This window comes from Tachysurus fulvidraco, chromosome 17, assembly GCF_022655615.1.
Source record: "Tachysurus fulvidraco isolate hzauxx_2018 chromosome 17, HZAU_PFXX_2.0, whole genome shotgun sequence".
In the NCBI taxonomy this organism is placed as follows: domain Eukaryota; kingdom Metazoa; phylum Chordata; class Actinopteri; order Siluriformes; family Bagridae; genus Tachysurus; species Tachysurus fulvidraco.
The window spans coordinates 22,359,963-22,373,907 of NC_062534.1; the positions used below are offsets into that span (position 1 = coordinate 22,359,963).

The following is a 13,945-nucleotide window of genomic DNA, read 5'->3' on the forward strand; positions in this document are numbered from 1 at the left end:
ATAAATAACGATAAATGTTATATTGTATCCACTTGTATCACAGCAAAGTGTTTATAATTACAATATAGCATCTTTATATTGTCGATTCCTTAAACGGTCTAAACTAATCTGGGAAGGGATATAAAAAGATCTTAAAAGAATCTGTAGTCAGAAATTCCACTGTCCGAAAATCATTTACAAGTAGAGAAGATTTTAAAAAAACTGGTCAGGCAACATGGTCAGGTCAGGACATCCCAGCAAATTCACCCAAAGAGCAAACCGCAAGATGATTAAAGAAGTCTCCAAAAAAAAAACGTAACAGTACTGGGACGCAACAAGTTTAATTATCATGGGAGGTGAGCAAGGAGGAAACCTTTAGTGTCTGAGAAAAACATGAGGGCAAGAATGAAGTTTGTGCAAAACAGTGTGTTCTTATAAAGTGAGTCTTATTACTTATGAGTCTAAAACTGAATTATTTGGACACAATAACAGGACACGTTTGGTGTAAACCAAATACAGCCAAAGAACCTCATACGTATCAATGTACATATCAATATACGATTTATATACATATCAAAGATCTGACGGTATCTTTGGTATGAGGAGAGGGGAGGAAAAAACAAACAAACAGTGGGGCTCGAAAGTTTGGGCACCCCAGGTAAAACTTTGTATTAATGTGCATAAAGAAGCCAAGAAAAGATGGAAAAATCTCCAAAAGGCATCAAATTACAGATTAAACATTTTCTTATAATTTGTCAAAAAATAAGTTCGATTTTGTTTCCATCATTTCGGTCAGGCCCACTTGAGTCAAAATAAAGACAGTTCTTTGAAATATTAAAATGTTTTTATTTGCAAGCTTATGAAATTTACATTTGGCGGTATGGCTCTGTTCTGAATTCCCCATCCTTTTCATGAGCTCCATGAAAGCTAGTCAGGGAACAGGAGCAGCTTCGTGGGGGGACAATCTCCCATTAACTGGGAAAGCAGCCAGACAAAATCCCCCCCATTTAGAACGGAGCCTGACAACAGACTGACACTGATTAAGTTAAACACACAGTTCCAAGGAGGAGCTAGGGGAGGAGGTGGGTTGCAGCAATGCAGAGGAAATTGAAGAAAGCATTTAAAAAGGGCGCCCTGTTTGAAAGGGACCAATAGCGTGCTTAGGAATCAGATCAGCTGATGGGCGGGGTTAGAAAATTGACATCAGCTGATAGCCGAGCTTGACTATGTGGCCTGCCTGAACTGACGCTGGACGCTATATTTACACTTTCAAAATAACAGAAAACCAAAAAAAATGGCGTCTGCAAAAGTTTGGGCACCCTGCAGACTTAAAACCTTGTACTGCCCCGTGTTTGTGTGTGTGTTAGATACTGTCCGATCTGCTGTTATAGAAAATTCCTCAACTTCTGACTAATCAGAGTGCAGAATTTTACAGAGCAACATGGGAATGATCTTAATCTCCTGTTTTATCTAGCGATTCTGGCAGAATCACAAAAATGCCTAAATGTAATTATATACGATCGTTGCAGTTGTAGTTGTTTATAGAGAAGCTCGTTAATGATGGACGGTGTCGTGTGTTTAGCAGAGCACTCGTATGCCCGAGGAGACATCAGAAACAGTCACTGGAAAAGAAAGATCAGAGCAAGTAAGTGTCTGTACACACACACACACACACACACACACACACTTTGTCTTCTTTCACTAAATCTTTATAACGTCTTGCCATGCTGAAGGTCCATTCTGCTCCATTTTCCTGTTCATACCTGCACTAAACCAGCTCGTAAAGCCTTAATTGGCTTCAGACTCAGCTTTACATGAATCGTCCTACATTAGAGCATGGTTTTTTTTTTTTTTTTGGTCTTATCGTTGATATAAAATAACACAATTCTTTATTCGCATAGATTTTCGTAGATGTCGCCTCCTTACAAAGATGTTTACAGAGAGGGGGGGGAATGATCCGTGGTGTTAAGTGGAGTCATTTTAGTCTGAATTATTTTTGTTTTTGTTTGTTTGTTTATTTATTTTTAATCGATTAACTTTTTCATATAAAACAAACCAGGTAAATTTTTTGCTATCCAATAGAGGGCACTGTTAGACTTTTTGTTTTTAATACAACTGTAAGAAATCATCATTTCTTAGGTCAAAAAACAAAGATCCTTTTTTTTTTTTGTTTGTCTAATATCATCAAGCTCCATTATAGCAGAGCTACAGCACTTCATGCCTGATGTATTAATCGTATACACTATATAAGTATCATAACGAATAAATATCATGGTCAGCTACCGTTACATTTCTCATTAAGAGTAATAATTATGTTCTTGTCTCACAGCTTTGCCTCTGATTCTGCTTAAACCGTTTGAGCAGAAAGGGGCCGGAGACGACGCTCTCATAGAAGAGGATGGAGACTCGGACTTTGAGGAGCTGCACGTACCGGTATGTCGGTCAAAATATCACACACACGACACGCGCTCGTTTAATTCCGTACGATTCGATATGAAGCAAACTTTAAATCATTTAATTGAAATGACATTTTTATTAGAGGTTATAAACTCTAAGCAGGTTTATAACAGCGTCGCAGATCGCACTGAAACGTCATTCATATGTTTTCCAGAAGCACTTTTAATGTGTTCACACCCATTTATTTAACCAATTGTTTTAATCATTCTCATTAATGTCAGCGATATAATAGGAGTGGTGTGTGTGTGTGTGTGTGTGTGTGTGTGTGTATCACTGTATATGTGTGTAGAACTATTGTGCGGTGAATTTTCATTCTGTCCCTACTATTCTGTCTACATATTTTGTTCCAGCAGGAAGCTGAAAATCATGCTGCAGACTCTCACTGCCCTCTACAGGAGGAACCAGAGAAATCAGCTGCAGATGAAATTCCCTCTTATCGCACTCATGGAATTTCATCCCTTCCCAAATCTTCTCCAGCACAACAACCCGACGCTTCCACGCCGGTCCCTGACCAGCAGAGCGCTGTAAGCTCAAAGAAGAAGCTGATTCTGTCTTTGTCTGAGAAGGAGAAGCTGCTGAACTGGGATCTGGCCACTCCTGGGACGTTCTCATCCACGACTGAGGCTACAGACCGAGCGGAAACATACATCCGAAAACCCGCAAACTCGACCGAAGCTCAAATTCACGAAGAACCTCGAGCTCCCGCTGAACCTGAGCCCAGCCCTATTCTCTCAGGATTCCAGCTGTGGGCCAGCGTGCTGAGGAGATCCTTCTCTGGAGCAGGTAACAACCCCAAAGTGATCAGAAGAAACGGTCCTCGTAGAGTCAGGCCGCTCTCCGAGGGCTCCTTCGGCTTCCTGTTCGGCGTCTCTTCTCAGAACCAGGAGGAGGACGAGGATGCCGTGAAGCGCTCCAGAGCAGATACAGAAGGAATCCAGAGCAGAACAGAAGTCAGGAGCGAGATCACAGCAATGCTGGAGCAGATCACTCTCGGCGACAAGCAGTCGAGGATTTCCAAAGACGACATGGCCTCCCTGCCTCCAAGGAGGCTCAACTTCTTCTCGTCCATGCGGATGAAGAGGAACGACGGAGGAGACCGGAGCAAGACGGACAACCAGACGAAGGACGTCTGGAACATTCTGTCCAAATTCAGAAACAAAGGTTTGCGCAGGAACACTTTTTACTTATTTTGAATAAAACATCCCATAGTACGCAATTTGTCCCGAATAAAACGATTTTAAATACATGTTTCTCACCGTATGTTCACAGCTTCGTCACAACACAATCACCAACGAGACGAAGACACCTATTCATCCAGCGAGGAAGACCAGAAATGCGTCATACAAAGGGTAAAAAAAAATAATAATAATTTTTATATATATATATATAAAATGCTTTGAGACTCTTCATATAAACACTTCATATCAGAAAATGGAATTTAATTCTATAACAGAGAGACCAGTAGAGAGCTGAGGCCAGCCTTGCCCTCGGCACGCACAACCAGTTTATTTTCATTCTCCGCGCCACATGAAAAGCAGCCGTGGAACGAATCTCTCCACGACGTATTTATAAGACGCTCAATAGCTTCTTTTATCATTTCCACCAGCATTCGAGAGCACTAAAGAACCGCCATCATGCCGAGATTTTCTTTCCCTGACGAAAGTCTCACTACCGAGATAAGACCCGTAAATTGTTTGTTAACGTTAAATAGTCATCGAACAGACAACGATTTCCTTTTTAGCCTCGTTACAGCGTTTTCATCTCCACCTTGGCTGAAAATACATTTAACGGAATTCAAAGCAAATTTTCTTTCAGCGAAATGAGCTTGAAGAGGATCTTTATTTCTTTCTGTATGGAATAATAAATCGTTTAAAAAAAAATTTATTATAAATAAGTGCAAAAAAAAACAGCATTTATTCCTCAATACACCATTGATTACATTGTTTATTCGTTATATTTAAAGACGGGAATGTTTTTATGATCTGCTTTTAGTTGTATTTAATTTTATAGAGCATCTCGCAAGCACTTATACTGTGTGTATGTGTGTGTGTGTGTGTGTGTGTGTGTGTGTGTGTGTATATATATATTATAAAGGGCATATATGAGGGCATTTCCTGGAAACCCAATGAACAGGAAAGCCACTCTGCTTTGGCCCCAGATTCTCGTTAGCAAGATATCAAGGACGAGTGCTTGAATGTTTGTCAGATTTATCAGAGTGATAATTGTAAGCAGCAAATGAATGAATTCTATCCAATTTTTGGAATCGATCCTAACAGCGTTTCGGGTCACAGCAAGGTCAAACGTCTGAAATAGTTTTTCTTCACTAGCTTCCTATACGTATTCAAGGATATTCCTGTCGTACAAATTAGCAAGGCGGTCGAGGTCTTGAGCTCGTCTTTGTCGAGTCTCGCTCCACAGTGGTGTTAATAATGAAGCTCATATGAAAGTATGAACGCATTTCTGTTTTTATTCCCCTAGGATACTAGGAGCAATATATTCCTAGAAAGGTTTTGTTTGTTTTTTTACACAAATCTTCCAAGTAAACGATGATATCAAACCCATGTCTGCTTTCTGTGCTGCCCCAAGTGTTTGTTCATGTGCAGCTAAAATTTGAACATGTTCATCTTCGACACTGAAATTCTGTGTAAGTTTATTAACAGAGGATCGTTTCAGATCCGAATCGCCGGCGGAGAATTATCGGTTTGTTTATAAACGTCCCTAAAGCCGGTTCCCATTGCACCGACAGCCTGGAACGGCAGTGTACTGGTATAAAGGGTTATTAAGCAGTTCAGTATTAAACTTTGATTCTGTAGTTCATTAACATCTCCTGACCAATCAGAATTCAGCATCCTCGCTGTCTGCAGCGTGTTTGTTTCAGCAGCCAATCAGGACTGATGAAAGGGTTCACTGTAAAATATCTTTATATCTTCAGTCCAGGTGGCTTTATGTTTATTTATATCTGTTTTTGTTTGTTTTTTTGTTTGTTTGTTTTGTGCCGTATTTAGTCTGAATCGGGCGACTCGGAGAGACGAAGAAAGCATCAGGAGAAAACACTTGCCATACAAACCAAGAGAGAGCAACTTAAACAACTTCACAGGGCTCAGGTATGTTCATGAACCCTCACCATCACAACATCACACTCACCACTATCACACTCACCATACCATCACCCTCACAATCACCACACCACCACCACATCACCACCACCAGCACATCACTATCACATCAAAATCACATCACTATCACACTCACCATCACATCACCACCACCATCACATCATCACAGCACCATCACATCACCTCAACCATCACATCACTATCACACTCACCATTCCCTTACCATAACCACCACCACCACCAAAGCAGCTGTAGCTGGAAAAGTGTATCTGTGTGTGTAGGTGATCCAGAGGCAGCTGGAGGAGGTTGAAGAGAAGCAGAGAGCTCTGGAGGAGAAGGGAGTAGCGCTGGAGAAGGTCCTCAGAGGAGAGAGTGGTAAATGTCTTCCTTCATCATGTGGCCATGGGTTTAGAATCTCTGGTTACTGCTGTCAGTCAGGTTTAGCCAGGAAATTCACATAGACTTATTATTATTATTATTATTATTATTATTATTATTATTATTATTATTATTATTATTAACTTATTACAAATATGCAAAGTTGTTATTTTTATATTATTACAAATTGATTATTAATCTCAGCCGAACGCGACCTTTGGTCATGAGTTAAGATCCATGGCCTTACGAAAGCGAGTCAGATTTTTGCATTGCTGCTTATTGCAAAAGTCATTAGTTCAGCCATTTCCACTTGGCCATTTATTTATTTATTTATTTATTTACAATGCTACAGATTCCTCTAGATAAAAAAAAAATATTTGGTTGCACGGGCGACGCACTGTCTCGACGAATGTGTTATGATGTAATTATAGTTAAAATAAATATAAATAGTTATTGAGTTACAAAATGAAACTAGTCGAGTTTATGCAGAAATGTGGACATTTCTAAAAGGTTCACAAACTTTTAAGCGGAACTGTATATGTAGACGTGTAACATTTGTTCAGTATTTGCACAAAAATCTGTTTGAAGCATCAGCGCTGTGTAGAAAGTCCAGAAAATGATTTTTTTTTTTTATTATCTTATTTATTTATTTTATTTATTTTTGGTTAAAAGTTATAGGAGGACGGCAAAGGATAAACCCCATTCTTACCAGCTAGCTAAAAAAAACTGGAAATGATGCAAATTGGCGATGGAAAAAAAAAAGTGGTGATGACGACGCAAAGTAAATGAAACCTGCTGACGGACAGAAATAAAATATACCTCGTTATTACCTCGGACCTCTTTTTCCGCACAAGGGGACCGAACCACAAAACAGATCCTTGTCATTAATCACACCAGTACACATTAATAGAGAGTCGTTTAAAGAATTCGGATTCGGATCGTCTCGTGCAGCTTCAAATTCAGCATTTGTTTGACTGTATATTTGTAATCACACCCTGTAATGTCACCCGTATGAGGATGAGGTTCACCTTTGAGTCTGGTTCTTCTCAAGGTTTCTTCCTTACCAATCTAAGGGAATTTTTCCTTGTCACTGCTGCCCGAGTCAGCTCAAACTTGCTCATTGGGGATAAATACATATACATACATACATTAAGTGAGTGAGTGACGTGACATACGGCTAAGTGCGGTGACCCATACTCAGAATTCATTCTCTGCATTTGACCCATCCAAAGTGCACACACAGCAGTGAACACACACACCCTGAACACACACCCGGAGCAGTGGGCAGCCATTTATGCTGCGGCGCCCGGGGAGCAGTTGGGGGGTTCGGTGCCTTGCTCAAGGGCACCTCAGTCATGGCCGGCCCGAGACTCGAACCCACAACCTTAGTTGACTCTCTAACCATTAGGCCACAACTTGCCCCCATTAGGCCACGACTTGCCCCCACACATATATACATACATACATACACACTGTGATCTATATATATCTTGAATTTTTTACTATATTAATTCTCTATATTTCTCCTTATGTTTACCTTCTGTTCTATGTTTATGTTCTGTAAAGCTGCTCTGAGACAAAGCCCATTGTAAAAAGCACTATACAAATAACCCTGAATCGAATCGAGCGTCGAAATCCGGAAAAACGCTCCGGATCCATCGCAGCTCTGACCAGGACAAAAACACGTATCGAAGACCAATCTCTAAACCACTATTTAGGCTCCAAAAAAAAGGAAGAAAAAAAAACACGTATCCGAACACAAAATATTCCGTCTTGTATAGGAAGACATTAGGAACACGTTCGTTCTTAACGTATCATTTCATGTGCCGTCGACCCTGAAGTTACTTTCCTTTCTTTACTAATTCTAGTTAATTCAATGTTCTTTCATTTCTTGAACTAAAGCTAATTCAAAGGAATCACACAGAGGAATGCCGTCTAGCAGCTCCGAATCTTTTGAATCAGGAACACTTGAATGCCGAAGCCTACACGCAGCCTTGGAGGTGTGCGTCCATCATAACCGCGCTACTATATGGCTTTTCTCAGAGCAAAAGAAAACGGCAAGGTCGTTGCACGGAGTCGTTTCGGGGGGAAGGATTGTACTGTAGCGAACGACTCAAGTTTTTATTTTATTTTCTTCCCTCTCTTTTATCCGGTCGACTCGTAGCCGCGGCGTATTAGCCGGCTTCGTCTCCGCGCGTCGACGTGAGAGGGTTTTGCAAGAGGGTTGAAATTAGTCATTCAAGTAATAGCGATTTGCATTCAAACCAAATAGCCACTTAGAGCGCAAATTGTACCAAAATGACCGTGGAGGTAATGGGTCCAGTAAATAGGCTGGAAAGGGGAAAAGTGCTCCGAAACGGTCTGACGCTTCATTATTTTAGCAAATGTTCATATACGCGAGGGTTATTAAAGCCGGCAATTCTTCCGGATGGAAATAAAAAAATAAAGAAAAAAGACGTGACGGTGCCCGGATAGGTAATGAGTTTATAATCATGGTCCTGAAAGTCAAAGTGTGTTATTTGCGTTTCAGGTAAATTGATTTTTAACATCTTGGAAGGATGAAGGAAGGGAAAAAAATCTTTTTTTTTTTTTTTTTGGAAATACTTTGTTAACCTTTTATAGCCCTTTTGTACATGCCTCATGTAAATAAACCGTAAGATTGTCGTGAGATCTTTACAACTACGAAGCTAAAGCACGGTCTATGAACCCAGGTCATGTGACTGTTTAGTATCCTTACTACAGTACCGTATGAAAGGACGCGGTTTCTCGGACCAGCCGTCCTGAGCGAGCGAGCGCCAGCTTCTGCCCTGCTGTAGTCTGCTGTTCAGAGTCAGATGATGGATTCAGATGGTGCACTCAAGCTGCTACACTACCGTATTGTCCTGTGTTTACTGGTCTGTGTGGATCGCGGTATCAGCAGGCCGAGCTGAGCGCTCTCTTCAGGGCCGAGTGGCTTCGTTGTGAGTGACCGCTCCAGACGCAGTAGGACTCGGACGGTGCGCCCGTACGCACCGTGGGCACTGCTGAAGGGAACCACAGCTATGGTGTCTTTTATGAATATTTACACGTAGTGAAATATTTACACGTTTCTGATACGATCTGAACTGTCCTGGGTTTGTAGAGCACAGGTGTTGTAGAATACATTTAGTCTCGATGTTTGGTGTAAAAAATTCACGAATGTCCACTTTAAAGTAAACAAAAGGTGTCACCAGTGTAGGCTGCAGAGCAGAGAGAGAACTCTATGGACTTTAATATAAACGTGTAATGAACCAATTTTAATGACATTTTAGTAGGTTTATAAACGTAGTGCACGTTGTGTGGTTTGTTTCTCAGAGGACGCAGCAGTAGACGAGTCCGAGCTCCTGCACACGTGGTTTAAACTCGTCCTGGAGAAGAACAAGCTGGCCAGATATGAATCTGAGCTCATGATCTTGTAAGACTCGCACACTCTCTCTCTCCTCTCTTTCTCTCCTTTGTCTGTCTCTCTCTCTCTCTCTCTTTTTCTCTCCTTTCTCTCTCTCCCCTCTTTCTCCTCTCTCTCCCTTCTCTCTCTGTCTCTCTCTTTTTCTCTCCTTTGTCTCTCTCTCTCTGTCCTCTCTCTCCTCTCTCTCTCTTTTTTCTCTCCTTTGTCTCTTTCTCTTTTTGTGTCCTTTGTCTTTCTCTCCTTTGTCCGTCTCTCTCTCTCCTCTTTCTCCTCTCTCTCCTCTCTCTGTTTTTCTCTCCTCTCTCTCTCCTCTCGCTTTCTCTTTCCTCTCTCTCTTCTCTCCTCTCTCCTCTCACTCTCTCTCTCTCTCTCCTCTCACTCTCTCTCCTCTCTCTCTTTCTCTCCTTTGTATCTCTCTCTTTTTCTCTCTCTCCAATCACAGCCTTCTATGAGCTCATGTATGTGGAAGAGGGCAGATGGCTGCTCCCTTTGAGTGTGTTACTCTGTTCTGAGATATATCGTGCATCCAGTTAATAGTTGTTAAAATCCAAAGTGTGTGTGTGTGTGTGTGTGTGTGTGTGTGTGTGTGTGTGTGTGTGTGTGTGTGTGTGTGTGTGTGTGTGTGTGTGTGTGTGTGTGTGTGTGTGGGTTACAGTGCTCAGGAAATGGAGCTGGAGGACAGACAGAGTCAGCTACAGCAGGATCTCAGACGGAGGATGGCCACTGAAGGTGAGACAACACTGTGACAGTGCTGACAGACATGTCCACTGTCCCCCACATCAATAGTAATGTGCAGAAATCTTCTGCTGTAATTATATTTACACTGTTTGTAGTAAATGTAACGTCTTCTTATAGGTCATACGCTTTGTTTTTATGCATTTTCACTTAACAGCTTATTTTCTAAAAGCCTTGTAGTAAAAAAACAAACAAAAAAACTACTATATTGTCAGTAAAGTGACTCTGAGACTCCAGTAGGAGGTTTTTTAATCATTGTTATATAATTCGTTTTTGTCAGATTATTTCGACACAAACGTCGGCCTTATAACCGCAGTGATGGACTCTAATAATAATAATAATAATAATAATGCTAAAAATGTAAAAATATCAGACATTTATTTTCCTGTTCACTCAACGTTTGATCGAACAATCGGCATTCCGAGAATTCTGATCTGGATCCTCACATGGTCGGCCTCATCTCAGTGAAGGTCCAAAATCTTCATGGCACCGAAGACAATCGGAGATGGAACCATTTCTGGATGCCTCGCGATGTGTAGAAAGAGAGAAGCTGATAATGTGCATTTGGTCTGATGTATTAAAGCACAATATTATGGGATGTATTATGTGTACGCCTGACTAAAGAGAGGAGTTTTTAATCTACATTTAAAATGGGAACGTGCATCTGAGCCCCGAACACTATCAGGAAGACTATTACAAAGTTTGGGAGCTAAATAAGAAAACGCTCTACTACCTTTAGTAGACTTGGATATTCTGGGAACTAGCAGAAGTCCTGAGTTTTGTGATCTCAGAGAGCATGAAGGATTGCAGGGTGTTAGAAGACTAGTTAGATACATGCGAGCTAAACCATTAAGAGCCTTGTACGTGAGTATCAGCAGTTTGTAATCAATGCTGTACTTAACAGTTAGCCAGTGTAGAGATGATATAATTGGGGTTATATGGTCATACTTTCGTGTCCAGGTTAGAACTCTGGCAGCTGCATTTTGGACCAAACTGTAGCCTATTTATTAAAGATGCAGGACAACCAATGCATTACAATAGTCCAGTCTAGAGGTCATGAATGCATCAACTAGCTTCTCAGCATCAGATACAGACAGGATGTTTCTCAGCTTGGCAATATTTCTAAGGTGGAAGAAGGCTGTGTTTGTATTGTGGGCGATATATTAGACAGCAACTTGTCTTTAAAAATCATAACACCCAGACCTTTCACTGCTGAGCTGGTAGTTACAGTACATCCAATACAATAATAATAGGTGCCAGAATTTTCTTTTCCTGAAGAAAATGTGTATGGTGCTTGCACGTGGCAAGTCCCGGAGGCTAGTCGAGACGAGCATGTGACGTCATCTGAATACTCTTGAAGTTTTCCTCATTGTGCTGAGTGTTTTGATATGTCACATGTCCATGTTGTGTTAATTTCTTATTCTCACATGACATCACGTGACATCATCAGAATACCCGTGAGGAAGGGCCTTTTTACACCTGGTCACTTCATGTGTTTTCTCTGATCCGATAGCTAGCTGATTTGTTAAAACTGTTCCATTTACATTAGGCCACATAAATGCGTCTTGGCGAATCGGACATCAATCTGATCTTTCTACTCCCGCCCAAAATGCAAATATATTTTACCTCATTTCCGGGGTAAATGAAATGGAACACGCTTTGGTGTATGCGGTTGCTACAAAAAACAGCATTTACTGTTTGCTGCATTTTCGCTGGTGGCAGCAGTGCATTTTAAGACCCAACGAGACGCCTGGGTGAAAGATCGAAGCCAGCGCTGGTGTGAAAACATTTGTTTCTGGCGCGATGCACGACTCCTGAGTCACCTGCGAGTGACGTACTTCCGTTTGGGAGGAGTATAGTGCTGACGTATGTGGCTTGAACAACCACATGCACTTACACCTGTCCAGTTTCATCTGAATCGTGTCCCAGACCACCTCCTGAAGGGGTTTGAGCGATCGGATTTAGATCCGTCTCGAAACCGTTTCGGAGGGCATTTAGACCTGGTCTTTTTACCATCGGATAGATATCTGATCACAGAAAACGCATGAAGTGACCAGGTGTAAAAAGCCCCGAAGTTCCCCTCATTGATCTGAGTGTTTTGATATGTCACATGTCCATGTTGTAAAAAGTTTTTGATTTTGCATATATTTGGGGCGGGGCTGCAGCACAACCAGAAGTCCAGTCGGTACACCAAATTAAACCTTTGTTCAGAGTATCACCCTAAAGGAGCTGGCCGAGTTTGGTGTAGATAGTTCGAAAGCTTGAGTTATAAACCTCCAAAGTTTATAATGAGAGTCTATGGGGGAAAAACGGCCACTGTGAGACCCAGTACCGGAAGTACCGGAACTCGGATCTCTTATAAAAGTCATAGCACACCTCTCTTCAATGAGCCGGTCGATTTGACACATCATTCATGGGTCTAGGACAAAAGCTGCGGGACAAGTTACGCGCCGAAGTTTTGTCCGGCACAATAGTAATAATGTTGCACCATTACTAACTTTTTTTTTTGTATCTTACATTTCTGACTGATTATCTGATCTAAAAAAAATTTTTCTCTAGCTTCGGATCAGAATAAAAGACGACTCCGAGAAGCACGGCGTTACACTCAAATTCTGTACTAACTAAAGAGAGTCGCTTATCTGGTAGATAGTCTACAGCGCATTAGAGATGCTGCACTAATCCCAATTATCTGTGCGTGTATGAAAGTGACCGTGCGCTTGTTTTGCCCTGCAGACTGTAAGAAGAGCGCAACGGAGCTGGCGGAGGAGCAGGTCCTGCTGGACGAGGTGATGAAGGTGGTGGAGGAACGAGATCGGCTGGTGAGCCTGCTGGAGGAGCAGCGACTGCAGGAGAAAGCAGAGGACCACGACCTCGAGAGCCTCATCCTATCAAAGGGCTACCAGTTTCACTGGGCTTGACCGTCTCTCTCTCTCTCTCTCTCTCTCTCACACACACACACACACACACACACACACACACACACATACACACACACAGAAAGAGAGAGCGTTGAGTTTTGGATGAACATGCACACAGTCTGGACTAAACAAAGGGAAACATTTCAGCACTTAGTAAAGGTTTTAGATGTATAAACATTTTTTTTTTAATTGTTAAACACTAATCTCAATCCACACACATCCTTAAGCTGCGGTTTTCCACTCAGCAGTGCAGAGTGAAGACGTCTCTATCTCCGATACAGACCCATGCCGTAGAGATCTTACGTAGACGTCTGAAAGTTTCCGCCTGAGCCGAGGGCTGAAAGAAATCATCTCGTTTCACGACATACATCCTGCCGGCGGACCTCCCAAACCCCAAACACACACCCTGCTGCCTCACTGCTGCTCCTTTTTAAACGAACAAGACGTGCCTTGTGATAAGCCATAAAAATCACTAATGAGTTGTTGTTTATTTACAGTAGGCTTCATTTCTACACACTAAACACTGTAACACTAAAACACCAACCGTTTACTACTGTGTTTGTGAAGAACAATAGTCACGAGGGTGCTTTAACTCTGTACGTCACGTCGATGCTCTGATCCGTACGTGTCTGTCTGTGTGTCTGTTTAAAACGCACTGTAACAGTTGTACATGTTTTCCGTTAATGTTCTGTTTTGTTGCCTTTCGTCACGTCTTTTATTCTGTCCTGTGTTTAATTTATGATCGCACGCAGCCGCACGAGGCCTGGATCGATTTAATTTAATAAAGACGGCAAACACCGTTTGCTTACGGAGGTTTTAAAAGTGTCTCTCTTTATCGTGTTTATAATCCACTTAACTCTCTCCCAGAATAAATAAAATCCCACCGTTGTCATGTCACTCTTCTCAGTGGTGCTTTATATGAAGCTCGTATGAAATTA

The 13,945-nt window shown here is 41.6% G+C and overlaps 1 protein-coding gene across 5 annotated transcripts in view; it reads left to right on the forward strand.

Moving 5' to 3' along the window:
* The window catches only part of mical2b (microtubule associated monooxygenase, calponin and LIM domain containing 2b), a 59,635-nt gene extending 45,731 nt beyond the window's left edge, over positions 1-13,904 (forward strand). For all 5 annotated transcript variants that reach the window (XM_047802221.1, XM_047802220.1, XM_047802223.1 and 2 more), the window contains 9 exons: positions 1,562-1,624; positions 2,309-2,412; positions 2,787-3,597; positions 3,706-3,785; positions 5,442-5,540; positions 5,834-5,927; positions 9,264-9,363; positions 10,010-10,083; positions 12,823-13,904. In XM_047802221.1, coding sequence (XP_047658177.1) covers positions 1,562-1,624; positions 2,309-2,412; positions 2,787-3,597; positions 3,706-3,785; positions 5,442-5,540; positions 5,834-5,927; positions 9,264-9,363; positions 10,010-10,083; positions 12,823-13,007 — 1,610 coding nt within the window. In that variant the 3' untranslated portion in view covers positions 13,008-13,904. The remainder of the gene's footprint in view (positions 1-1,561; positions 1,625-2,308; positions 2,413-2,786; positions 3,598-3,705; positions 3,786-5,441; positions 5,541-5,833; positions 5,928-9,263; positions 9,364-10,009; positions 10,084-12,822) is intronic.
* Positions 13,905-13,945: the final 41 nt, after the last annotated feature.